Here is a 24,486-nt window from a genome sequence, read left to right on the forward strand (position 1 = left end):
TGGATTTGGGGTGCCCCAATATACATATTTTTTTAAGAAAAACAATTCAAACTTGAACAAATTTTACATTAAGTTTGTAATTTTTTTTTAGATAGTCAAATATTTAACAATCATAATAATAAAAATATAGTTAAATTTGAAAATTATAATAAGAAATAAAGTAAAAATAAAATTTATAGGTAATAAAATAATATATATTTATATATTTACTATTAATCGGAGCGAGTTCAGGGCTTTGCAGATTTTAAACTAAATACTAGTAACTGGTTTTGATAATCCCAAACCGTCCTAATAAGGGGTAGGATATGACGGTTTAAATTGACACCACTATTTTTGCCATGTGTGCGTGTTAAGTTTATAGTACAACTATTAAATGCAGTCGACTGGGCAATAATGATGGTAGTTTAAACATTAATGGATCTACGCATAGCCTAAGTGGTAAAAATTGGATGTAGGCTTGATGATTTGTAAGGTAAAAAATTGGATGTAGGCTTGATGATTTGTAAGGTAAAAAATTGGATGTAGGTTAGAGGATTTGGGGGTGAAAAATTTAAAGATCATTTATATTGTTCTCTTGGAAGGTTAAAAAATTGATTTATCTTTTAATTACATTTCTGAAAAAATTTCATCGATAAAATGTTAAATTTGTGAGAAGGATAACTTATTTTCAAAGTCGAGAGAAAGTATCATTGAAATCAGGACTCCTAGTTGTTTCCACTTATTATTTGCAATGTTTTCACCATACTTTTTAAATGTAATATTGTGTTTGAGAATTTTGGGGTAGGAAGAAGGATAAATGTCAAAGGAAAAGAGAAAAAAAGGACATGACTTGTAAGGTTGAATGACTTAGCTGGTCCAAAAAATGCAATTCTTAGTTAAATGGTTGATTGATTTTTTAAAGACATACATCCATCACTTCATACAACAGCAAAATTGGAAGGGAATAAACAATGGGATGTAATTGGCCATAAATGAGATTCTTGCTTGATAATGGAGAAGGTTATTTTATTTATTTATTTATTTTTATTATTATTTCTTACCTAAGTTACATAATTATTCTCAATAAATGTTTGTGCTCTCATTTTATGTGACTTAATTTAGTAATATGCATCACAAAGCATGATATAATTAGAGAGTACTTGATTTGAATAGGTGATACGAATATTTTATAAGGAATTATGAGTTGATTTTTGGTTGTAATAATTAATGTTTTTCTAACACGTAGTTTGAACTTGAATGTGTGTTAATATGCTAACAATGTTGCTCTAAACATAAGTTAAATATGAAATACTGTTTTTATCCCCTTTTATATTTTGTAGAATATATTAAGTGATAAATATAGGTTTCGCTTAAAGTATATGTAAAGATATCCAGCCCTTTTGTTAATAATTTAAGTCAACCCATTGAATTAAATATCATTTTCTAAATAAAGTAGTACTTTTTTCTTAATTTAATTTATTTATTTTTCATAAAAAAACATATCACACTGTAATCCACGTTTAAAACAGAAAAAAGGGGGATTTATGAGCTTTGTAATCACGTTTAAAAGAAAAAACAGGAATAATTTGTTAACCACATCCCATCAGCCAATCGAGACCGCTCATTACTGGGGTCCAAAAACTCCCTCCTCAATTTGGGAGGCCCAAACATAACTGTACATTCATTTTCCAGATGAAACATGAATTGCCAGTCTCACTCACCTGGTCCTCGTTGAGTACAACCTTCGTTTCGCTAACTCATTTCATAAATCGCTCGAAATCATCACCACCCTTCGTCCATAACTCTCTCTCTCAACCCCCTGGAACGAATGAAAATTTTGAAACCCTAGCTCTGAATCATCCATTCTCTAATGGCGATTGCATCATCCTCTGCTCCGAGCTTCTCACCCCCCTTCTGCTGTACTCGAACCGAGTCAACTCGGTTCGTTCGCTTCCTCACGATCCGATCTCACCGGACTCGCCTGCCCACACGGCGCCTCGCGATCACCTCTCGTTTCAATTCATCCACGCCGTCGAATGGCTTCGTGTCCCCGGATAATGGCGATCTCCAATACGAGCTTCAGCACGGAGTGTCCGCCCAGAGTCACCGGAAGGGATCGCCGGTGTTCGTCACGCTGCCGGCGGACGCCGTCAACCCTTCGGGGCAGATGCGGAGGCGGAAGGCGATGGCGCAGTCGTTTCGGGCGCTCGTGGCGGCCGGCGTGGAAGGCGTGGTGATGGAGGTTTGGTGGGGGCTTGTGGAGAGGGACGCGCCTAGGGTTTACGATTGGCAGGGGTATGTGGAGATTGTGTCGTTGGCACGAAGGTGTGGATTGAAGGTTCGAGCGGTCATGGCGTTTCATCAGTGTGGTACAGGGCCTGGCGATCCTTTCTGGTTTGTTTTATTGAATTCTCTTATGTTTCTCTTTCTTTGATTACTTTAAACTATTATCGTTTAGGGGGTCAATGTGGTCGCGGTTTACTTCAATTGGTGAGGGTGATTGTTTTGCCTCTGTTTGCTGGATGTGTAGATTGATTGATCTTAATGAATAACGTGCATGGTATAAGTAGATGCACATTCCTTCTCAATCAGACAATTCTATAGTTAATGATGATGTTGTTGCTTTATGTGGCTCTCTTGACATGTAGATTTGGTTTAGTATCCGGGAGGTGGTGATTGTAAATCCTCCCACTGGATTTTAGCAGCATGAGAATAATACTTCTTTCACTTATTTGAAATCATGCTTACTGGCTTCCTTCTAGACTTGGGATTATGGATCACTGACAGAAGTTGTTTGTGCAGCATTTAGCGGCAAAGCAGGACTTTTTTTTTTTGGGGGGGGGGGGGGGGGGGGAGGGGGGGTGGAATGTACATGCACTGAAAACCAGCAAACTAATTCCTGCTACTAAAATCTATCTTTCAATTTTATATTCTTTTTTATTGCAATTTTTTTATAGAATCACACGGTTTAGAAATTCTCCCTCTTTTTCTAAAAACCCACCTTTTGAATAACTCCAACTACTTTTATGGAAGAAAATCCAAAAGTTTTTAAATGTCTAATTTAGCTATTACTTATATAGACATGGACATTAATTAGAATAAAGAAATGATAGAATTGTTCAGGGCGCGTCTGGACTTTAAAAAGCCCTAGGTTCATTAAGATTCAACAAGAGTGCCTCTGCCTACTACTTACGTGGACCTTAAAAATGCCTTGGATTTGTTAAGGCTCAACAAGAGCACCTCTACTTACTACAGACACGGACCTTTTAGTCATGCCAAAATAAAGCCCTCGGACTTGTGCTTTTTAGTAGGCTTTAGACTTTACAAAAGCGTGCTTTTAATAATTGATATGCTCTATATCATATAAATCATAAATATGTACATAAGCAACTCACACATTTTTTTGCCCTAAATGGGGCTAGAACCCTCATAATTTGTAATTCGACATATTCCAATTGTGTTAGAATTGAGTCCAACTGAAAAAAATAATAATAAAAATAAAAAAGAATTCAAACTCCAGGACACTCCTTAGCCGCGTGTCAGTGTGTATAGGGTAGGGTCACACTTTATTTATAGGATTAGGGGTATAAATTACATTTGGTGATAGAAGCTTTATGTGTTGGGATGACGTGATCAAAGGAAGATGTTGCAAAACCATAGGAGAATATTATAGGTGAAGTGAAGGTTGTGAAGCGTGTCAAGGATGACACATGATGATTGGATGTCAAGGATGACACATGATGATTGGATGTCAAAGAAGACAAATGAAGATCATATGTCAAAGAGGACACTGACATCACTTTTTTCCCCGTCCGAGATGCATTGAGATATAAACCACATAGAATATACACCTTGGTGAATTTGCAAGTCCTTAGGATCGTATATGGATCGTGTAATCCTCAGTTCACGTGGTGACCATGCACCAAGTTCAAGCTATCTGGGTATTGCTTTTGGGCCAAGCAAGCATAGGATACATTGGGGTGCTTGTGCTGAGACAATTTTTGATGGCATAGCAAGATGGTAGAGTTTAGATTTTTAGGGAGCATATTATGGAATGGAAATCTTATAGTATAGGACTCATGTGAGATTGTGCATAGTCAATCATAGAGAAACGGTGTTGTTGGAATCTATATGGGAGAGAGTTCCTGCTATTGGCTAGGTATGAATTAACCTTGTTTTTCTCATTTATGAGGTCCATTGTTGAGGCGTTGTTTTTGTCGACCGAGGAACCAACCCAAGTAGGTGCAAAATATTTGGAGGATATGGCATATATACAATTTCAAAAATCAAGCTTTTATGAAGATTTACATGTTAGTCAAATAGTGGAAGGAGCCTCACCTAAGTATTTATTAAGTGCTAATTGTAAATCAAGAACTTTGATATTTGCTTGAATTTTTAAGTCTTCAGTTCCATCACTTAAAATTTTACTTTATTTTAAGTGGAAAATTTCTTTGAAGTGATATCTAAATTGCATTATTAAGGATCGTTTGTCTGCTTGGCTGGCCAAGCATGGGCTAATTCATAGATCTTTGGCTCTTGGAATCTTTTGATATGTTGGGAATCTCTTGTGATAATCATCCACACTTCAGCATATCTTGCTCCCAAATTTTATGAAATACAAGATTCTTAATTTACTCGAGGACCATCTCATGCATGAAGTGTGTGCAACTATCGAGTGTCCATTTATGTGTGTGTGTGTGTGTGTGTGTGTGTGTATGCATTTATAGAAAAGTAGGTGCAAAGCTGCAACAATATGTATATCTGTAGTATGTGTTTCTACATATTAGTAAAATCTTTTATTTTTATTTATTTATTCCCTAATTGATACTCACACACCCCCCTCAAGGAATTGTTTGCACTCAAGAGGAGTCGAACCTTAGACCTGATGCTTCATGAATCACGAGACACCAGGGCCAAGTGACTTACCCACTTGAGCCAACCCCTTGGGGTTTGTACATATCAATAAAATCGATATGTATATAGAAGGAATATATTATGGACATGAAGAATATGAAGGAAAAAAGGGACAAATAATAACAACAACATTGTAGTTTGGGAAAGACTACAGGACCACATGCGCATGCACTTTAGCTTCGTTTATAGAATTTTAAGGGTCAAATTGATCTATTATATCCTAGCACCAACTTTGAAGAATTTGCAAGGTGATATAAATGAAATTTGTTGATGTTCGAGATTCATTGTAAGCCATACTTGTATTGTGTTTTGTCTGAAATAAGATAGACTTTGATTAAATCTTGGAACTCTTTATGCATTCAATAAACGTTTTCATGTTCGAAACTTTTCTTTCATGTGTTTAGTGGTTCAGAATTTCTCCTATTCTGTGTTGAAGGATTCCTCTTCCTCAATGGGTGCTTGAAGAAATGGATAAAGATCCAGATTTAGCATATTCTGACAGGTTTGGAAGAAGAAATATGGAGTACATTTCCTTAGGATGTGACATTCTTCCTGTTCTGCATGGACGATCACCAATCCAAGCATATGCAGATTTTATGAGGAATTTCAGAGACACTTTTAGACCATTTTTTGGTGGCATTATAACTGTAAGATGATTGTTACTATATATATTTTTGGTCTATATGTGGATCGATTGCTATGGAGTTCTAGTGTTCATGGTGTCCATGGTGTCTTGCGTTCCATTTGCAGGGGATTCAAGTTGGCATGGGTCCTGCTGGTGAATTGAGGTACCCTTCGTGTCCTTCTCAGAAGCTAACTTGGTCTTGGCGCTCTCGTGAACTTGGAGAGTTTCAATGCTATGATAAGGTATGCAGAAAGGCCCAGTTATCTACAGGCTTGTATTTGAACTTCTATAGGTACCTGTGTCAGTTTCAGATCATTTCAACTCTTACCTGCTCAATGTTTCTTCTAGGACATTTTAGTTTATGCCTATCTCTATAATGATTTGATTCTTTTTGTTTTTTCTACTTGCAGTATATGCTTGCATCTTTAAATGCTTGTGCCCGAAAGAGAGGGATGCCTGAGTGGGCAAATGGGGGTCCTATTGGTGCTAGCAACTTGATGCACAATCCCGAAAATACTGAATTTTTCAGAAGTGATGGCTCTTGGAATACACCGTATGGGGATTTTTTTCTTGAGTGGTACTCAGGGATGCTGCTTCTGCATGGGGAGAGGATATGCAGGGAAGCAGAGACCATTTTTCGGGGTATTGAAGTTGGCACATCAGGAAAAGTGGCTGGGATCCACTGGCATTACAGAACACAGTCTCATCCGTCTGAGTTAACAGCTGGTTATTACAATACCTTAATTAGAGATGGATACTTACCAATTGCCCGCATGTTTGGCAGGTATGGGTTTACCTTGTGTTGTACATGTTTTGAAATGAAAGATGCAGAAGAGCAGCAGATGAACCCAGTCAGTAGCCCAGAAGGTTTTCTTAAACAACTTCTATTGGCCGCAAGGATTTGTGATATACCCCTGGAAGGTGAAAATTCTGCAGCTAGTTTGGATGATGGATCATTCCAACAGGTGCTAAAGATGTCAAAATTTTACTCAGATGGTTTAGGAACACCATCCTTTTCATTCAACTTCAATAGAATGGACAAAAATTTGTTTGAATATCATAATTGGGTCAGTTTTACTCGTTTTGTGAAGCAAATGTCGGATGCCAATATTTTTCGGGCCAAGCTAGATTTTGGAGGAGGTGATATATGCCTGTCTTCTACATCAGCTGCTGTTAATGTTGGAGCAGTGTTTGCATATTAGGAAAGAGCTTCATCTCATTTGCACCATAGCTGCTAATTTATATATTCACCCGCCGCCATTTGATGTGTATACCAAATGCATGACGACTTCTAATTTATTGTTGTGAATTGTGTAGCAATGCATCATTTTTTAATGATTTGATCTAGTTTCTTATTTTTATACTGGAAGAAGTATTTTAATGTATCATAGATGGAACACTGCCTTCCTGATTTTATGGAAATGGATGGCTTTATATCAGCTTAATACTCTAAACTTGACAATGAAATCGATTTTTCTTCTCTTTTATTTTTTTGGAATGCAACTAATGTAGATTCTTCACTCTCAATGAATGGATGTCATCATGTCACACGACAACGGTTGACTCAAGACCATACTGCACATTTCAAATTGTTGACTATCTGAAAGAAAATGGGACCTGTTACAGATTCAAATACAGTGATGATTCTCCACAATGCATGGGTACCCAGCTTCAGGCTGGGTAGTTATTTGAGCACGTTCTGGGGGGCTTGTCCATGCTGGGTTATGGCCGTACTCTATTAGCCATTACTCCAAAGGACTTCGTTGTCAAAATAATATGGGTTTTAATTTTCTAAACAACAATTTTTTATTTTCTGAGAACTGAAAAGTAAAATATTGTACAAAAATTAAAAATCTACTTGGTTGATAGTTAAGTAGCACAGACACTGATATGTCGACATGTCAAATTTTAAAAAAGTTTGACATGGGTATGTCGTGGACACGACTAGATACTAATATAAATTTTTTTTATTATATATCTATTCAGTAATAGTCTAATAAAACTTTAATTCATTTATAATTTTTATATTAAGAGTTGCTCTGTGAATTAGAAAATAAAATTATGTCATTATTATAATCATTTTTATATTATATATTCCATTATTTAACTACTTTGTCATGCTGGTATTCACATTATTTTTAAAATTATTGAGTAGACTTGTGTTAAAGATGTTCGAGAAGTGTCCGAAAAGTGTCGGTGAAGTATTCGAAATAATAAAATTAATTTTTATTTAGGACATGTATTCGAGGAGTGTCGGTATACGACTCCTTAGTAAAAATATTCTTAGGTTGATAGTTTTTGTTAACTGTTTTTTAAAAATTCAATTTTTAAAAAAGTATGTTTTTAGAGTAGTGTTTAGTGCTTTCTAAGTGTCAAACAAAACAGACCTTATAATTTTTTATTCTTATATTTTTTTGTTATCAATTTGAGAAGGGAATAGTGCAGTTAGGGACAAAAAAAAGTGTGCAAGTTTTTAGCAATGGTAAAAGAAAAAACAAAGAAAAGAAAAAGATAAACTAATAAAGCACACTAGGCATATACTCTTCCAGAGACAAGACCTAGCATGTGGCCCCAATTGTCGCAGCGATGGCTTCAAATTTGAAGCTTATAGGCCTTTCTCGGATTCTTTCCACTAATACATAATGGAACAGCAACTTTCCTGTCGCTCTATAATATAATTCCCGATAAGCTCAGTGTTTCTTTGTATTCCAACCACACACAATGGGAAAAAGCATAGTCATCCACATTTCCTGTATATAATGATTTCAAGTAACGAATATTGCTTGTCTGCCTGGTTTAAAAATTCAAACATGAATGGTAGCCATACATTTCGGTAGTGTTAAAATCTATATATGATGGCTGTCAACGCCTCTGTAGAACAAATACCATGACAAGAGGACAAAATACTTTGGATCACTGAAATTGACTTGATGGAAAAGACTCATTCCTAACAAGTGCCAATCCATGGATTTTAAATCTGCCGACGCATTTGCTTTTTGCCATAACAGGATATGTCCATCACAGACACTGACGATCAATGAGACCGACAGTCTATACCAGTACGCGCTTACGAGTACCTGCAGTCGAGATTGAGGGAGATGCAGAGTTGGTTAGTTTGAATAGAAGAGAGCAATTGCATAAGTAAATCCAACAAAGGGTCTGGGAGATATTTTCTGAAATTTGCCAGGAGACCAGAACAGGGCTAGCTTAGTATGTGTAGATTACAAAGATGCAAATTGTTTACCAGATTATTATATCTTGAAAAGAGAGTAAAATCAAAGAAGTTTTATGCCTTATAGAAAACAGAAACAACAACAATATTAACAGCCAACTTCCCATGCTGATCATTTCACTTTGAGGTGCGACTTTTTTGTGATATGACTGCCAACAAACCAATATGAGTGGATGTGTTCATTTCCCTTTGTTGTAGACCCTTTATTTGGGATGAGTATTGCCTATAGCCATACAATATGACAAATATCAATCTAAAAGGAGAATCACACTGTAAATGAAGAAAAATTGAGGCAATACAGTATGCTTGCAAAATAAACAGCACACGTCATGGGCAGTAATCGAGTACTTGACTATCACTAAATACACTTATACAGTCTTTAATCATTTTCACATATCCTGCAGAGTAATCTTTCTCATCCCTGATTATAAGATCAATTAGCTTGGCTCAGACTAGTCCTAGTTTAGACTCTCTACACTAAGAAAGGTGTCTATGATTTGCAGCAGAACTAAGTTTTCAAATGTAATAGCAGCAACCTTTAAGTTAGAAAGAAAGGACATCAAAGGGAAAGAGGCACCAAATAATTACGAAGACGGCTCAATATCCGGTCGATGTTTGGAGGCTAATTTTAAGATGTCATGCCTCTCTTATTTAGTTTTCTGACAGCAGTGAATTGTTCAGGAGGGGTTATTACTTAAATCATCCAATCACAACATTGCCAACATGTCCACTATTATTGTACTATTGCCTTATGTGCTAAACTAGATGAAATTTTACCATTGAAAAGTTTGTGCCTTGTTCCCAAGTGCTCCTAAATAAAATTGACCTAGTGTAGCTTTCTAAATGCTTTTACACATCAATTCATTTGTAGAATTGTAGGTTATCCCATATTTTGTCTCTCTCTCAATAGTTAAACCACTTCAGTTAGGTAATCTGGAAGGTCACAAATGTTTGATGTAAACCACACATGCATTATGCCCCAAAGAGCACTTGAATATCTAACCTACCATGTGGAGGATGACGATGTATCATTTGAGCTAAAAAGCCTAGTGGTGGTCATGGTTTACCTGGAGATACCATCATACCACATCAGTTAAACCCCATATTATCACATATTTTTTATTATCTTAACCTGAGTTAGTTCTACGAGTATTATCATCCCCAACCTCTCCCCCCTGTGAATAATTGATTTTAGGTTGCTGTACAGTCTGTACTTATTCTAGTACCTCTTTACGCCCATCTTCGATACATGTCACGATTTATTCAGTATATTTTAATCATTTTCAACCATCTTGACTCTAGAACATCTAACTTTATTTATTCCTCCTTTGTTTTGATTGATTAAAAAACTAAAAGTGGGTTTGAAGATGAAAGGCAGCATTGGCTGAGCAGTAATTAAAGATTAGTTGAAACATAACATAAACATTTTGCTAGTGGCCATGTTGGGGATGTGACATTATGGATTAAATTCAAGAATGAGTTGATTAGAAACTAAATGAAGTTGAGTCTTCAGAAAGTAAAGCAAAACCTACAAGTCAGCTGAAAATGGAGTTTGAACCATGAAAGGGTTATTTTGGTCATCCAAAAAATTGCTTTCAGTGGATGAAAGGTAAACTTTTGTAAATTATGCGTCATAAGTTGGTGCAATTGACATTATGGTGGTTACTAGAGGGCCTTGCAATTACATCATCATTCTACAAGTTTCTAATGGTTCCGTTCCTCTCCACTAACCCCTCTCTTCAAAAATAAATAAATAAACAATTAAAATAGAATAATATAAATAAAACAAAGGTAGCCTGAACTCTATAGCCAACTTTCTGCCCTCTCAAATGCAAACACTAGTCCTAACAAGAATAAGTCAATAATCATCCGTGATTGATCAAAACCTTCATCATTGTCCACCTACTAATTTTTGTCCAAAGGTGACAATTAAATATTGCACATCTATAAACAAATTTGCAATGATTTATACAGCTACCGTAATAATAGATGGCTATTTATATCCATCCAGTAGTTAGAGTCAAAGGTGATAATGTATTAATATAACTTACTGACATGCATGCATAGATGCAAAAAGTGATAATGTATTAATATAATTTCATTTCGATATATTATGTTACTGAACTGTCAAAATAATATATTTGGAAAAGGCAAAATAAAATATACATTGGGTTGTTTTTTAAAAATTGCTACTCTTTTATTCCATGGAACTAGCTAAGAATTAGGAAGGACAAAGCATCGATGTTTTAACTGAGTTGTTTTATGTTCTAAGTAATTTTTTTGGCTAAAAGATAACGTGTATAAGGTCATTTCTGTTTGTGCGTATGGATGATAATATGTGGAAAGACAAGGCTGAACATATGGCATGAATAATGTAAAGGGCAATCTCTCAAAGGGGGCATCTTTAAACTTGCTTCCATATTAAGGGCGGGCCTTGGCGCAAAGGTAAAGTTGCTCCATTATGACCTGGAGGTCACAAATTCGAAACAAGAGGGCTGCGTACATCTGATCGTCCCTAGACCCCACTATGCTAAACAATCGCAATATAGAAGCATCATAGGATATGAGGTATACGAATCCACCAAGAGTAGATAAAAATGCGGAACCATGTTTTAATTGGAACTTCTCAAAACCAACGTGACGTAAATTTGACATCCAACCACTAAACAACGATATCATAGTTCAAAGTTTTAAGATGGCGGGGGTTACTTTAATGGGTGTAGAAGTTCAAACATTTTAGAACTGCAAGCTATATAGCATAAAGATCTTTTTTTTGAAGAAATTTGTAAATTCAAGCAAAACACTTGGAAGCACTTTAAAGAAATTAATAATAACAATTTAAAGGTGAGATAAAGATCCAATTTATGAATTGATTATATGAAAGCAACATGATGTCTAATCTTTGTTTCCCTTACAAGAAAAAGTTTGTACTATTAAATGCTTTGACAGGTTCAATAGTGAAGCAGAATTCAAGCGCTGACACAATTTGGTAGGAAGAGTTCGTGGATAACACTATTTGCATGGAAAATCAGGAACTAGCAGCCATGGTTCACAAGGATGGCAGTAAGACATAATGAAGTAATGGGATCAAGATTTCCTATAAAGACACAGTAGAGTTAGAAAGTCAACAGTGCAGAAAGTGCTATAATTTTACTGATGTGACTACCACCATTCATATTGGTCCTAATTCTATTTTAAAAAGTGATAGAGGATTTTTAATTTTAGTTTATTTCCCCGAAAGTCAAGCAAATTGTATAGATATAATGTAATATGCCCATTAATATGATAGATAATTTTTTCTGAATAAGTGATAGAGGATTTTTCATTTGCTTATTTGAAAATCTTCTATATGACATGACTTATGCATGAAACCATAGAACACCTTGACCCAAAAACAAGCAAATCGATGAGATCGCAAAGATAAAAGAATAGGAACAGGGGAAATGAACCTGATAAGTAAGCATGCAAAACGAATAGTGCACACCATGTGGCAGTGTCTGCTTGGTCTTGTTCTTTAATGAATTTGTACGGTGCATGCCTTTGATTTGCAGTTGTAAATTTGATTGAATTGATTTGGTAAGTAGATTAGTCAAATTTAACAAGATGGAACAAGAAAAAAGAAAAAAATGCATTATTTGGAATCTTGAAATGTAGAAGCAAAAGCTGCATAACAACAAAAGGATTCAGCCTACAGTTTGAAGTTTGATAATTTCAATGTTTATAAACTTGAGGAATCCATTAGTGCATGTTAGACACATATGCGCCTTCTTAAAAGAAAGAAAAAACAAATAGTGAAAAAGATACCGAAATACAAACTGAAGGAAACAGCTTTACATCAGATGCAACAAGGAAAAAAGGAAGGAAAAAAAAAAAAATTTGCTTCCAACTATATTAAGTGGAGAAGGCACTTGAAGACAACACGTATTTTAATCTAATTCTTGCGAGTGTGTGGGCACCTGCCAACAGCTTAGGTGCTACTCGGAGGCATATTTCTTTTACCAACAACATCAACTTATGCTAGCAAACATAGTATTTATTTCGATTGGTTGATCTAAGGTATAAACCAATGTTTATCAACATTCAAGTATTAGGAAGGTACTTGACAAAAGAAAATATACGAGGAAGGTAATTCATTTAATAATTTCAATTCTATTAGATTGGTGGAGTTCAAAAGAATTGTGTTTCTTTTTCAAGTATTCCCACTAGTAGTTCATTAATTTAACCTTCCAAGTGCTTTCAAGATGATTATATTAACAGTCTTAATATTTAGATTTCTGCTCTGCTGAAGCAAAAAGATATTCAACATTGTGTTTGAGCATCCAGGGTAGTTTAGAAGAAAATAAATTGTAAATAGATTGGTACCTAACATGTGATAATGGCACATATTACTGCTAGAAGCAAATAACACATATCAAAAGGTAGCAGATTTTCAGTTAGAAATTGCAACTTGTGCAAAGACAGGCTTAACACATGCCACATCAAGTCTCGGAGCCTAAAGTTTCTTAAGTTACATTTGAGAGAGCATATGTAGGTAGACTCCATTATTTGTCAAGAGCTTTCAAGAGGAGAAAAAGACTTTTATTGCAAGAGAATATGACGTGGTTGACATTTAGTTAGTGGATAATAGACATTGCATTTCTTAATCATTATACACAGCTTTTGAGTAAAGTGCATCATGACAAGCCTTCTTGGCTACATTCCCTCATATTGAGAATAAAAGCATACTCCCATCCCCAACAAACACCAACTCACATTGTAAGACTGAAAATAACAACAAAATCAGTATGCCTCCTAAGGTTAAGACCTTCATTCTCATCCTCCTACTCTTTGTTAGTTTATCATCAGGTGAGTAAGTTCTGTACATATGCGAACCTCCTTACTAGCATTCAAATGCATAACAAATGTCTTCTATTTTCTCTTGTAGGCAGACCCATTGGCAACAAAGGGAGTTTGAAGCTTCCTAACCCACATAGCAAGGTAAGCTGTAGTTCCAGACATGCATGAACATTGACTGTGCAACGGTCTATTTTTTTGGTGCATGTACATGGGTTCCTACTTTGCATTATGTGTGCCTTTGTGGAAGCAGTATCCAAACAAACGTTTTGCAGGTTTGCAGAGGCTACCATTGTAGTACTGGGGGTCCAGAGTGACTTATATATGGACATAAGAAAAAGTGGGAAACCTTAGTTGCTGCTGCTTAATAGTCCTGGCATATGCAAGAATTAGATACCTAACTTTTATTACCAAGCAAATACAGACACACGATATTACTCAAAAAAACAGTATCATACATCACCTATATGAATCATGTAGTGTTTAAAGATAAAAAGTAATATAGACAGCTATTTTCTAATGGGGTGGTTAGTGACCATGAGAACATCTAGCATGTATGCTTCATATGAAAAAAAAAGGATTTAAACATTTTTTCCTGACTAATTACACACTGCTTTTTGAATAGGTGATCATCCAAATGAAGGCGAGAAAGCTTACAGGGGTCGATATGCTGGATTATGAAACTGGACCCAATCCTGCGCATGTCCCGCCGAGGAAACCTGGTGGTGGTAAAGGAGGCAATAGCAGTTGACTAACTCATCGTTGTTGTATGGCCTTCACGCTGTCATAAGAATAAACGTAATTGAGAGAGAGATAGAGCCTTTGGAACCATACAAGAAGACGGAATTAGTGTATCTCTCCCACTCTCATATATATATATGTGTGTGTGTGTTACATATATGTGTGTATATTTATATATATGAATATATGCATGGTATTATGCATGAATGCATACAATAGACCAGGGCATAAATAATATGAAATTCCTCTTGTGATAAAAATGAAATTGGGCTGGAAGCTGATTTAATCTATGAAGATGTTCAATTTTACATCTACAATTCTATCCTTCATATTAGTATCTCCTAACTCTCCATTACATTGAGAGTGATTTGCACACAAGACAAGTTGAATACACTGCATAGTCTGCATATTAGTTTGAACAGGAAACAGAATTACAATACAGAAAGCCATCATAGCAAGAGATGAAATCATCAATGATTTAGAATGTGAGAACGGCACCAAGGAAGAGGTCTCTCTCTCTCAGCACCCCCTCGCCCAGTCTCCCTATCTTACATTTTTCTTTGTTTTTTTCCCTTCGTAGGAAAGAAGGTTCCTTGTAACAAGCTGCATAGATTCTTATGTTCACATAAAAATATAACAGAAAAATCTAAATTTGAAAAAATAATAATAATAAATAAATAATTTTTTTTTTTAAAAAGAGAGATTAATCATCAAAGATTATCAACATCCGCTCGTGAGTTTCTCAATATGCCTTGCTCCATTTGGTCTCAATAAGTACATAATTACAAATATATAACTATTGCCAATCTTTCATTCACTCAATCTTGCATGGTGTATTTGTCATCAGTTATTGCTTTTGACCATAATGGAACAATCTCCGAACTTATGGACTTAGTCCAAACTCTTAAGACATAAATTTTTTGCAGATGTTCATTCTTTAAAGAAAGAGGAAGCTTGAAAATACTTCTTTGAGCATGGACTTATGGACTTAATTAAGTTTTGAACTTCTGATTCTTTTTTGGTCTAGAACTTCTGATTTTTCCATAAAAAATAACTTAAATACTCGCGCGCAGAGATATGATGTTAAAAAAATGGATACATAGCAACTAATATGATTTCTGATCCAAGGAAAAAAGTATTTTTGGAAAGAATAACTAACAACACAATTACACTATCATAATGTCCACTGAAACTTAGAATACATAACATGTTCTAAGTTTTTTTTTTTGGAAGGTGTAACATGTTCTAAGTTCAAATATTCTTTTATCCAATTTCATTTGTAATTTAGCTCAAAAGAATCGGTAATTGACCAATTTAACAATTTTATATCATCACCAAATCATCCAAGTTACTCTGAAAGGCCAAAATGTAACCGTGGTACTACTAGTTCCCATCATCCCATGTACTGACATATACCCCCAATCAATTTTTTTCTTTTTTCTTTTTTTCCTTATTTTCTGTTATCTTTACATGAGGTGTCCCAATCTATTCTAAATTGATCTAATTGTTGCAAGGGCACACAATCACCTGCAGGTCAGGTGTAGAATATAAATTTAAGAACCGAGACATCTAATTCCTAAACTGTCACCTCAGCCAACTCAAAAACCACCCTGACTTGTTCAAACACATACTATGATACTATGCACATTCCTATAACAAGTAAAGACAATTTATTGCTATCATAAACAATTGAAAACCTAAACTTGCTCAATACACGATACAAATATAAAAATAATATATAAACTGAATACAGAACATAAATTGATTTTTATGCAATAATGCAACTATGACAATATAATCTTACAAAAACACATGTTTATCGCATTGCATGTATATATATGTGTGTGTGTAATATTAGGAAGAGATTCATTAGTTCTCACCGAAATGATGAAGTATCAGCGTTGGAAGAACAGAACTAATTGGTCTCCATGATGATTAGAGAGCAATGACTCTGAGACGGTGTCGCAACCCCGCTGTTTTCTGCTACCTAAGCTTCAGAAGTTTAGATGGATCCAGATGACAAACCAAAAAAAAAAAAAAAATGGATCCAGAACTATAACTTTATCACCGCTCAGATCTTGCCACGTAGGGATAGACATTTTTGTTAGACTCAGAATTAATGATTAATTTAGTAATATAGAATTCCACGTGAGATGTATATATATCTATCCTATTATTAAATGTGTAAAGTGTTTCAGTATTTATTTATTAATTGATATAAATTTTATAAAATTTAAAATTATCTAATATAAAATTAAAATTAATTTAAATTAACAAAATATAAAAAGAGTTTAATTAAAATTACAAACTCCCACATTGATTTTAAATAAAAACGATTACATGAAAACTTCTTATAAAATTACAGAGCTAAAGAAAAAATAATCACACCTTCTCACCCTTTTGTCTAAGATCAAGTGTAGTACTAAATTTTTTTGGGTCGGTCTTTTGGCTAACCTTTCTTAGTCTTTTACTTTGAAAATCGAATATCATAATTGGACGAACGAGCCTTCCTTCACCCCATTCCGACCCACTTATAAAAAAATATTTATTAATTGATATAAAAAGAGTTTTTATCTATATTATTATTAAATGTGTAAAGAGTTTCAGTATTTATTTATTTATGTAAAAGAATATTTATTAAATAATATGATAAAACACTAAAATCTACATAATAAAATTTAAATTAACCTATTTATCTATTTATTATTATCATTTTTTTAATAAAATAAATCTAATTAGACAAAAATTATTAATATAAAAAATATTTATTTATTAATTGATATAAATCCTATAAAACTCAAACTTACCTAATAAAATTCAAATTCAAATTAACAAATACAAGGAGAGCCGGCTCTAGGTAGTTTAAAGCCTGTTCTAGGTTTCTAAGAGCAGGCTCTGTGATTCGACGTGTGTTAGGGAGCAGTTTGTGCGTTGTTTGGTTCAAATATGGTTTTCTGAACTGTGTTTGGGTTACTGTGATGGTTTTTAATGATGCATTAGTTTAATTATATGCTAATGTCCATTTATTGCTATCTAAGGAATTATATATATATATTTGTAAAAATTTATTGCAAATCATTCTAAAGTTTAAATTGAATTTCAATGAATGCACTGGGAACTAGATTGAATGTCTTGCATGTTCCGATTCTAAATATAATACACCCTGAATCATGAGAATGTAAAAAATTGAAATATGTGGGATTCAGACTCCCACCCGAACAACTTTTAGTATTTAGTGGGCATTCTCCAAATTTTAAGAATACACCCCCTAAATAACTTGCACTTTCAAAGTCTGGTCAAAAATCCAAAATGAGAGGAATTAATATCAATGTAGTGAAAGAGTTCTAAAAAGGCAACTCGGATTCTTATTAAACCTTTTAACAGCATTTGCATAAAATTGTTTATTCTGTTATTCAAATTTGACTTCAATGTCACAGGCTAAACACTTGATCAGAGACGCACAGAAACGTGAATTGATCCTTAAAAATTTCGCACCTGCCCGGTAATAGGTCACCCACCTCCAATTATTGTTTGCTTAGTTCATAAGAACATTATATTGAGAGTGTTTCAGTATTTCAATATTTCAGTATTTATTTATTAATTGATATAAATTTTATAAAATTCAAAATTACCTAATATAAAATTAAAATTAATTCAGATTAACAAAATATAAAAAAGTTTAATTCAAATTACAACGTCCCACATTGGTTTTAAATAAAAATGATTACATGAAAGTCTCTTATAAAACTATAGAGCTAAATAAATAATAATCACACCTTCTCGGCCTTTTAGCTAAGATTAAGTGTAGTACTAAATTTTTTTGGGTCGGCCTTTTGGCTAACCTTTCTTGGTCTTTTGGCTAAGATCAAGTGCAGTACTACTTTCTCGGCCTTTGTGCAATGAGTTTCAGTATTTATTTATTAATTAATATAAATTATATAAAACTCAAAATTACCTAATAAAATTCAAATTCAAATTAATTCAAATTAACAAAATATAAAGAAAGAAATACTGAAATTCAATAAAAGTAAATCTAAATAGAGAATGAAATATATAATTTATTTCAATAAATACATAACAATAATTCTACATCAAAATATATCAATAATTGAATTTCAATATATTAACTTAATTAAAGCAGAAAATGTATAACAATTAAAATAGTGACTTGATCAAATTAATTTGGAATTATGATTTTAATTATTGATTGCACTTAATTTGTATGATCATTACCAACAAATAATTTGTTTCGTTATATTTATATTTTAGGTTTATCTTATTTTGAGAAAGAGTTTCTACCACATAAGAGTTTCTATCATGCACTATTTTTAGAAATAGTTTCTATCCCGTATTATTATTAAACTTAATTTGTATGATCATTACCGAAAAATAATTTGTATCATCATATTTATATTTTGAGAAAGAGTTTATACCACATACCCTATTATTAAAATTATGACTTGCACGTACAAAAAATAAAAAAATAACAATGAAAATGAAAATAATGTCTTAATCAAATTAATTTAGAATTATGACATGATTTTAATTATTGATTGCACTTAATTTGTATCAAAAAATTAATTCGTATAATCAAATTAATATTTAGAGTTTATCATTTTTTTTATTTTTTTTTTATTTTTATTTTTATTTTTTATATTTTTGGTTGTTTTGGATCTTTTTATTGAAAAATTTAGTTGTTTTAAAACTCTTAACAATTTTTTGAATTCTTTTACTATTAAAGTTCTTGACGATTTTTTAAAATTCTCCAACTATTAAACTTGTAATTATTCTAAAAATTACCTAATATAAAATTTAAATTAATTAAAATTAACAAAATATAAAAAGAGTTTAATTCAAATTACAAAGTCCCACATTGGTTTTAAGTAAAAAGAATTATATGAAAGCCACTTATAAAACTATAGAGCTAAAGAATTAATAATCACATATTCTCGGCCTTTTGGCTAAGAGATAAAGTGTAATACTAAATTTTTTTGAGAAAGAGTTTTTATCACATATCCTATTATTAAAATTATGACTTCCACGTACAAAAAAAATAAAAAATAACAATGAAAATAATGTCTTAATCAAATTAATTTAGAATTGTGAGATGATTTTAATTATTGATTGCACTTAATTTGTATCAAAAAATTAATTCGTATAATCAAATTCATATTTAGAGTTTATCATATTTTTTTATATATATTCTTGGTTGTTTTGGATCTTTTTATTGAAATTTTTTAATTGTTTTAAAACTCTTAACAATTTTTAGAATTCTTTACTATTAAAGTTCTTGACGATTTTTTAAAACTCTCCAACTATTAAACTTGTAATTATAATATTTTAAAAGTCTTGGATTTCTAAAATTCTTCACACAATTAACTATTTTTTAAATTAATACTCCGTATTATTTTGGGATGTCAATTAAACAATAAACTATTTTGTTTTACTCGGTTCCAGTGTGGTTTTATAATTATAATTTATGCATTTTCTTTTTTTGTCGTAATCATAGCATTATAAATTTTGTTGATAAGAAAGAATCCAAGTTTTTCTTCCAAAATTTCCCTTGGTAAGTACTCCTCTATCTCTCAATTTTTATTTATTTATTTATTATTATTTTTTTGAGATTGCAATGAGGGTGACCGCGTATTAAGAGTTTAATTCACAATAAAGAGTTTAATTATTATATCCCATAATCAATAATGAGTTTAATTAAAATTCAAATCATACTAAAATTCAAATTATATAATAATTAAAATTCAAATTATATTCAAAACCTAATAATTAAAATTAAAATTATATTATACAACTATTACTAAACCTAACACGATTGCCCGCAAAATATAATAAATTATAATAACAGTCCCAGCAGGAAAGAATTCAAAACCTAACTTGATTGCAACAGGAAGGGATTCAAGGCGAGGGAGAAAAAGAGTCCATTTTGGATATTTATTAAATCTATATTCTTTCTCTATATATGTACAAGTCTTTTTTTTGCCTTCATCTAATCACATCAAATTTCAAGGTACATGCATTGTTTTATTTTTTGCTCACGCATTGTTTTATTATTAATATTATGTTTTGATCATGCATTGTTTTATTATATATATTGCTATATTTAATGTACACAAAAATAAAAAAAAACCTAATCAATTGTCTTTCTCTTCTCTTTTTATTATTAATCTTATGTTTTGATCATGCATTGTTTTATTACATATATTGCTACATTTAATGTATACAAAAAAAAAAAACCTAATCAATTGTCTTTTTCTTCTTCTTATTAGTCTAAGTTTTATATTTAAATAAAATAAAATAAAATAGTTTATATAAAACTCAACCACAAATTACCTATTTTATTTTCAATAAACTCAATCACGTTAGACAATGATATATTTTAAGAGTTTTTACTAAACTATAACACAAATTACCTATTTATCTATTTTAAGAAAAAAAATGCAATTAGACAATAATTATTAATATAAAAAAATATTTAAATTACCATTTATTATGAGTTTATTAATAAAAGAAAATCTAATTAGACAAGGATATATTTAAAGAAAATAAAATAATTTTTTTAAAATTCTACCATAAATTACCTATTTTATTTTTAATAAAACTATATCCCATTGCATAATGATATATTTAAAAAATTTATATAAAACTCTAACAAAAATATAAAAAAAATATTTATTAATTGATATAAAAAGAGTTTTAATCAAACTCTACTACAAATTACATATTTATCTATTTATTGGGAGTTTTTTTAATAAAGTAAAATCTAATTAGACAAGAATTATTAATATAAAAAATATTTATTATTTGATATAAAAAACAAAATAATTCTCTAAAATCCAACCACAAATTATCAATTATTATGAGTTTTTTAATAGATGAAAATCTAATTAAACAAAGGTATATTTAAATAAAATAAAATAGTTTATATAAAACTCAACTACAAATTACTTATTTTATTTTCAATAAAACTCATTCACATTAAACAAGGACATATTTTAAGAGTTTATAAAAAACTCTAACACAAATTACCTATTTATCTATTTATTATGACTTTTTTAAGGGAAAAAATGTAAATAGACAAGAATTATTAATATAAAAAAATATTTAAATTATCATTTATTATGAGTTTATTAATAAAAGAAAATCTAATTAGACAATAATATATTTAAAGAAAATAAAATAATTTCTTTAAAACTCTACTACAAATTACCTACTTTATTTTTAATAAAACTCTATCACATTATACAATAATATGTTTAAAGAATTTCTATAAAATTCTAACACAAATATAAAAGAATATTTATTAATTGATATAAAAAGAGTTTTTAAAAGAATTTCAATCAAACTCTAATACAAATTACCTTTTTATTTATTTATTATGAGTTTTTTAATAAAGAAAAATCTAATTAGACAATAATTATTAATATAAATTTTAATTATTATTTTATATAAAAACAAAATAATTTCTCTAAAACTCTACCACAAATTACCAATTATTATAAGTTTTTTAATAGAATAAAATCTAATTAGACAAAGATATATTTAAATAAAATAAAATAGTTTATATAAAACTCAACTACAAATTACCTATTTTACTTTCAATAAAATTCTATCACATTAGACAAAGATATATTTTAAGAATTTCAATAAAACTCTAAACTCTAACACAAATTACCTATTTATCTATTTATTATGAGTTTTGAAAGGAAAAAAATGTAATTAGACAATAATTATTAATATAAAAAAATATTTCAATTACCATTTATTATGAGTTTATTAATGAAAGAAAATTAATTAAACAAGGATATATTTAAAGAAAATAAAATAATTTCTTTAAAACTCTACCACAAATTACCTATTTTATTTTCAATAAAACTCTATCATAGTATACAATAATATATTTAAAGAATTTCTATAAAATTCTAACAAAAATTACCTATTTATCTATTTATTATGAGTTTTTTAAGAAAAAAAAATGTAATTAGACAGAAATTATTAATATAAAAAAATATTTATTAATTGATATAAAAAGAATTTTTAAAAGAATTTCAATAAAACTCTAACACAAATTACCTATTTATCTATTTAATATGAGTTTTTTAATAAAGGAAAATCCAATTAGATAAGAATTATTAATATAAAAAATATTTATTATTTGATATAAAAAACAAAATAATTTTTCTAAAACTCTACCACGAATTATCAATTATTATGAGTTTTTTAATAGAAGAAAATCTAATTAGACAATGGTATATTTAAATAAAATAAAATAGTTTATATAAAACTCAACCACAAATTATCTATTTTATTTTCAATAAAACTTTATCACATTAGACAATGATATATTTTAAGAGTTTGTATAAAACTTTAATACAAATTACCTATTTATTTATTTATTATGAGTCTTTTAAGGAAAAAAGTATAATTAGACAAGAATTATTAATATAAAAAAATATTTTTTAATTTATATAAAAACAAATTTTAAAAGAGTTTCTATAAAGCTCTAACACAAATTACCTATTTATCTATTTTTTATGAGTTTTTAATAAAAGGAAATATAATTAGATAAGAATTATTAATATAAAAAATATTTATTAATTAATATAAAAAATTAATAATTTTTCTAAAACTCTATCGCAAATTATATTTTATTATGAGTTTTTTAATAAATGGAAATCTAATTAAACAAATATTATTAATATAAAAAATATTTATTAATTAATTTAAAAAGAGTTTTTAAAAGATTTTCTATAAAACTCTAACACGTATGACCTATTTATTTGTTTATTATGAGTTTTTTTAATAAAAGGAAATATAATTCGACAAGAATATATTTAAAGAAAGTAAAATAATTTTTATAAATTCAACACAAATTAGCTTTTTTATTCTCTATAAAACTATATCACATTAATTTATTTATTATGAGTTTTTTAAATAAAATAAAATCCAATTAGACAATAATATAAAATCAATCACAATAAAATATTTATTAATTGATATAAAAGAATAGTTATTTTTTATGGATAATTATCGCAATATAACTAGTCCGGCTCATTCAGTGTTTTAGTATTTATTTATTTATATAAAAAAATATTTAGTAATTGATATAAAAACAATTTTTATAAAAATAGTTTCTATAAAACACTAAAAATTACCTAATAAAGTCAGTCACAATAAAATATTTATTAATTGATTTGAAAATAATAGTTATTTTGTTTGGATAATTGTTACAATATAATTGACCTGGCCCAGTTATGATTATGTCATCATCCTATTAATCCAAGAAGTTCTGCAAAAGAGTTTTCAGTATTTATTTATTTATATAAAAAAATATTTATTAATCGATATAAAAAGAGTTTTTATCTATATTATTATTAAATGGGTGCAAAAAATTTCAGTGTTTATTTATTTATATATTTATTAATCGATATGAAAAAAGTTTATATATATATATATATATATATATATATATAACTTTATAAAACTCTAAAATTTACCTAATAAAATTCAAACTAATCTATTTATTTATTTATTTATTATTAAGAATTTTTTAAAGAAAATCTAATTAGATAAGAATTATTAATATAAAAATATTTATTAATCGATATAAAAAATTAAATAATTTTTCTAAAACTCTACTACAAATTACCTTTAATTATAACTTTTTTAATAAAAAAAAATCTAATTAGACAAGAATAATTAATATAAAAAATACTCTATAAAACTCTACCACAAATTAGCTATTTTATTTTATTTTAGTATTTAAGTATTTATTTATTAATATAAAAAATATTTTTTAATTGATATAAAATGAATTAAAGTAAAATGAGTTAAAATCATTATTAAAACAACTGAAAAATAGGAAAAATAAATAATTATTTAATAAAATAATTTATCAAATAATAAAATAAGTTACAAAACATTGATCACGTTCATCGTGTCTTTTCCTAATATATATATATATATATATATATATATATATATGTATTACTTAATGATAATGACTTTTAAAGTGTATGAGTTGATCATGATTTTAATATATGAATTAATATTGATAAATTGAATTATTATCTATATATATATTTTTTTCTGAGAATTATTATCTATTGAACCAAGGTTATCATTTGAGAATTTCAATTTGTAGATTCGA

The 24,486-nt window shown here is 30.0% G+C and overlaps 1 protein-coding gene and 1 long non-coding RNA gene across 2 annotated transcripts; one reads left to right on the forward strand and one right to left on the reverse strand.

Annotated features, from left to right (window-relative positions):
• The first annotated feature begins 1,649 nt into the window (after positions 1-1,649).
• LOC132308181 (beta-amylase 1, chloroplastic-like) lies at positions 1,650-6,879 on the forward strand. Its single transcript, XM_059806200.1, has 4 exons — positions 1,650-2,373; positions 5,330-5,540; positions 5,644-5,760; positions 5,929-6,879. Exons 1-4 carry the CDS (start codon positions 1,850-1,852, stop codon positions 6,718-6,720), a joined length of 1,644 nt encoding a protein of 547 aa, XP_059662183.1. The 5' UTR covers positions 1,650-1,849; the 3' UTR covers positions 6,721-6,879.
• Positions 6,880-8,240: 1,361 nt separating this feature from the next.
• Positions 8,241-16,362, reverse strand: LOC132308182 (uncharacterized). Its single transcript, XR_009482394.1, has 3 exons — positions 16,205-16,362; positions 14,241-14,364; positions 8,241-8,595 (listed from the first exon to the last, which is right to left on the reverse strand). It is a non-coding gene; the product is annotated as an uncharacterized LOC132308182 (long non-coding RNA).
• Between the last annotated feature and the right edge of the window lie 8,124 nt (positions 16,363-24,486).

The sequence above is a fragment of the Cornus florida genome, unplaced genomic scaffold (assembly GCF_030987335.1).
Source record: "Cornus florida cultivar Cherokee Brave unplaced genomic scaffold, ASM3098733v1 CherokeeBrave_3.0.0_Hap2_Chr05, whole genome shotgun sequence".
Classification (NCBI taxonomy): domain Eukaryota; kingdom Viridiplantae; phylum Streptophyta; class Magnoliopsida; order Cornales; family Cornaceae; genus Cornus; species Cornus florida.

Bases quoted from the DNA above. Each gene is read 5' to 3' on its own strand.
- LOC132308181 (XM_059806200.1), top strand. From the start codon at position 1,850: ATGGCGATTGCATCATCCTCTGCTCCGAGCTTCTCACCCCCCTTCTGC. The intron at 2,374-5,329 runs GTTTGTTTTATT...TCTGTGTTGAAG, and splicing joins GGGCCTGGCGATCCTTTCTG to GATTCCTCTTCCTCAATGGG. The intron at 5,761-5,928 runs GTATGCAGAAAG...TTCTACTTGCAG, and splicing joins AGTTTCAATGCTATGATAAG to TATATGCTTGCATCTTTAAA.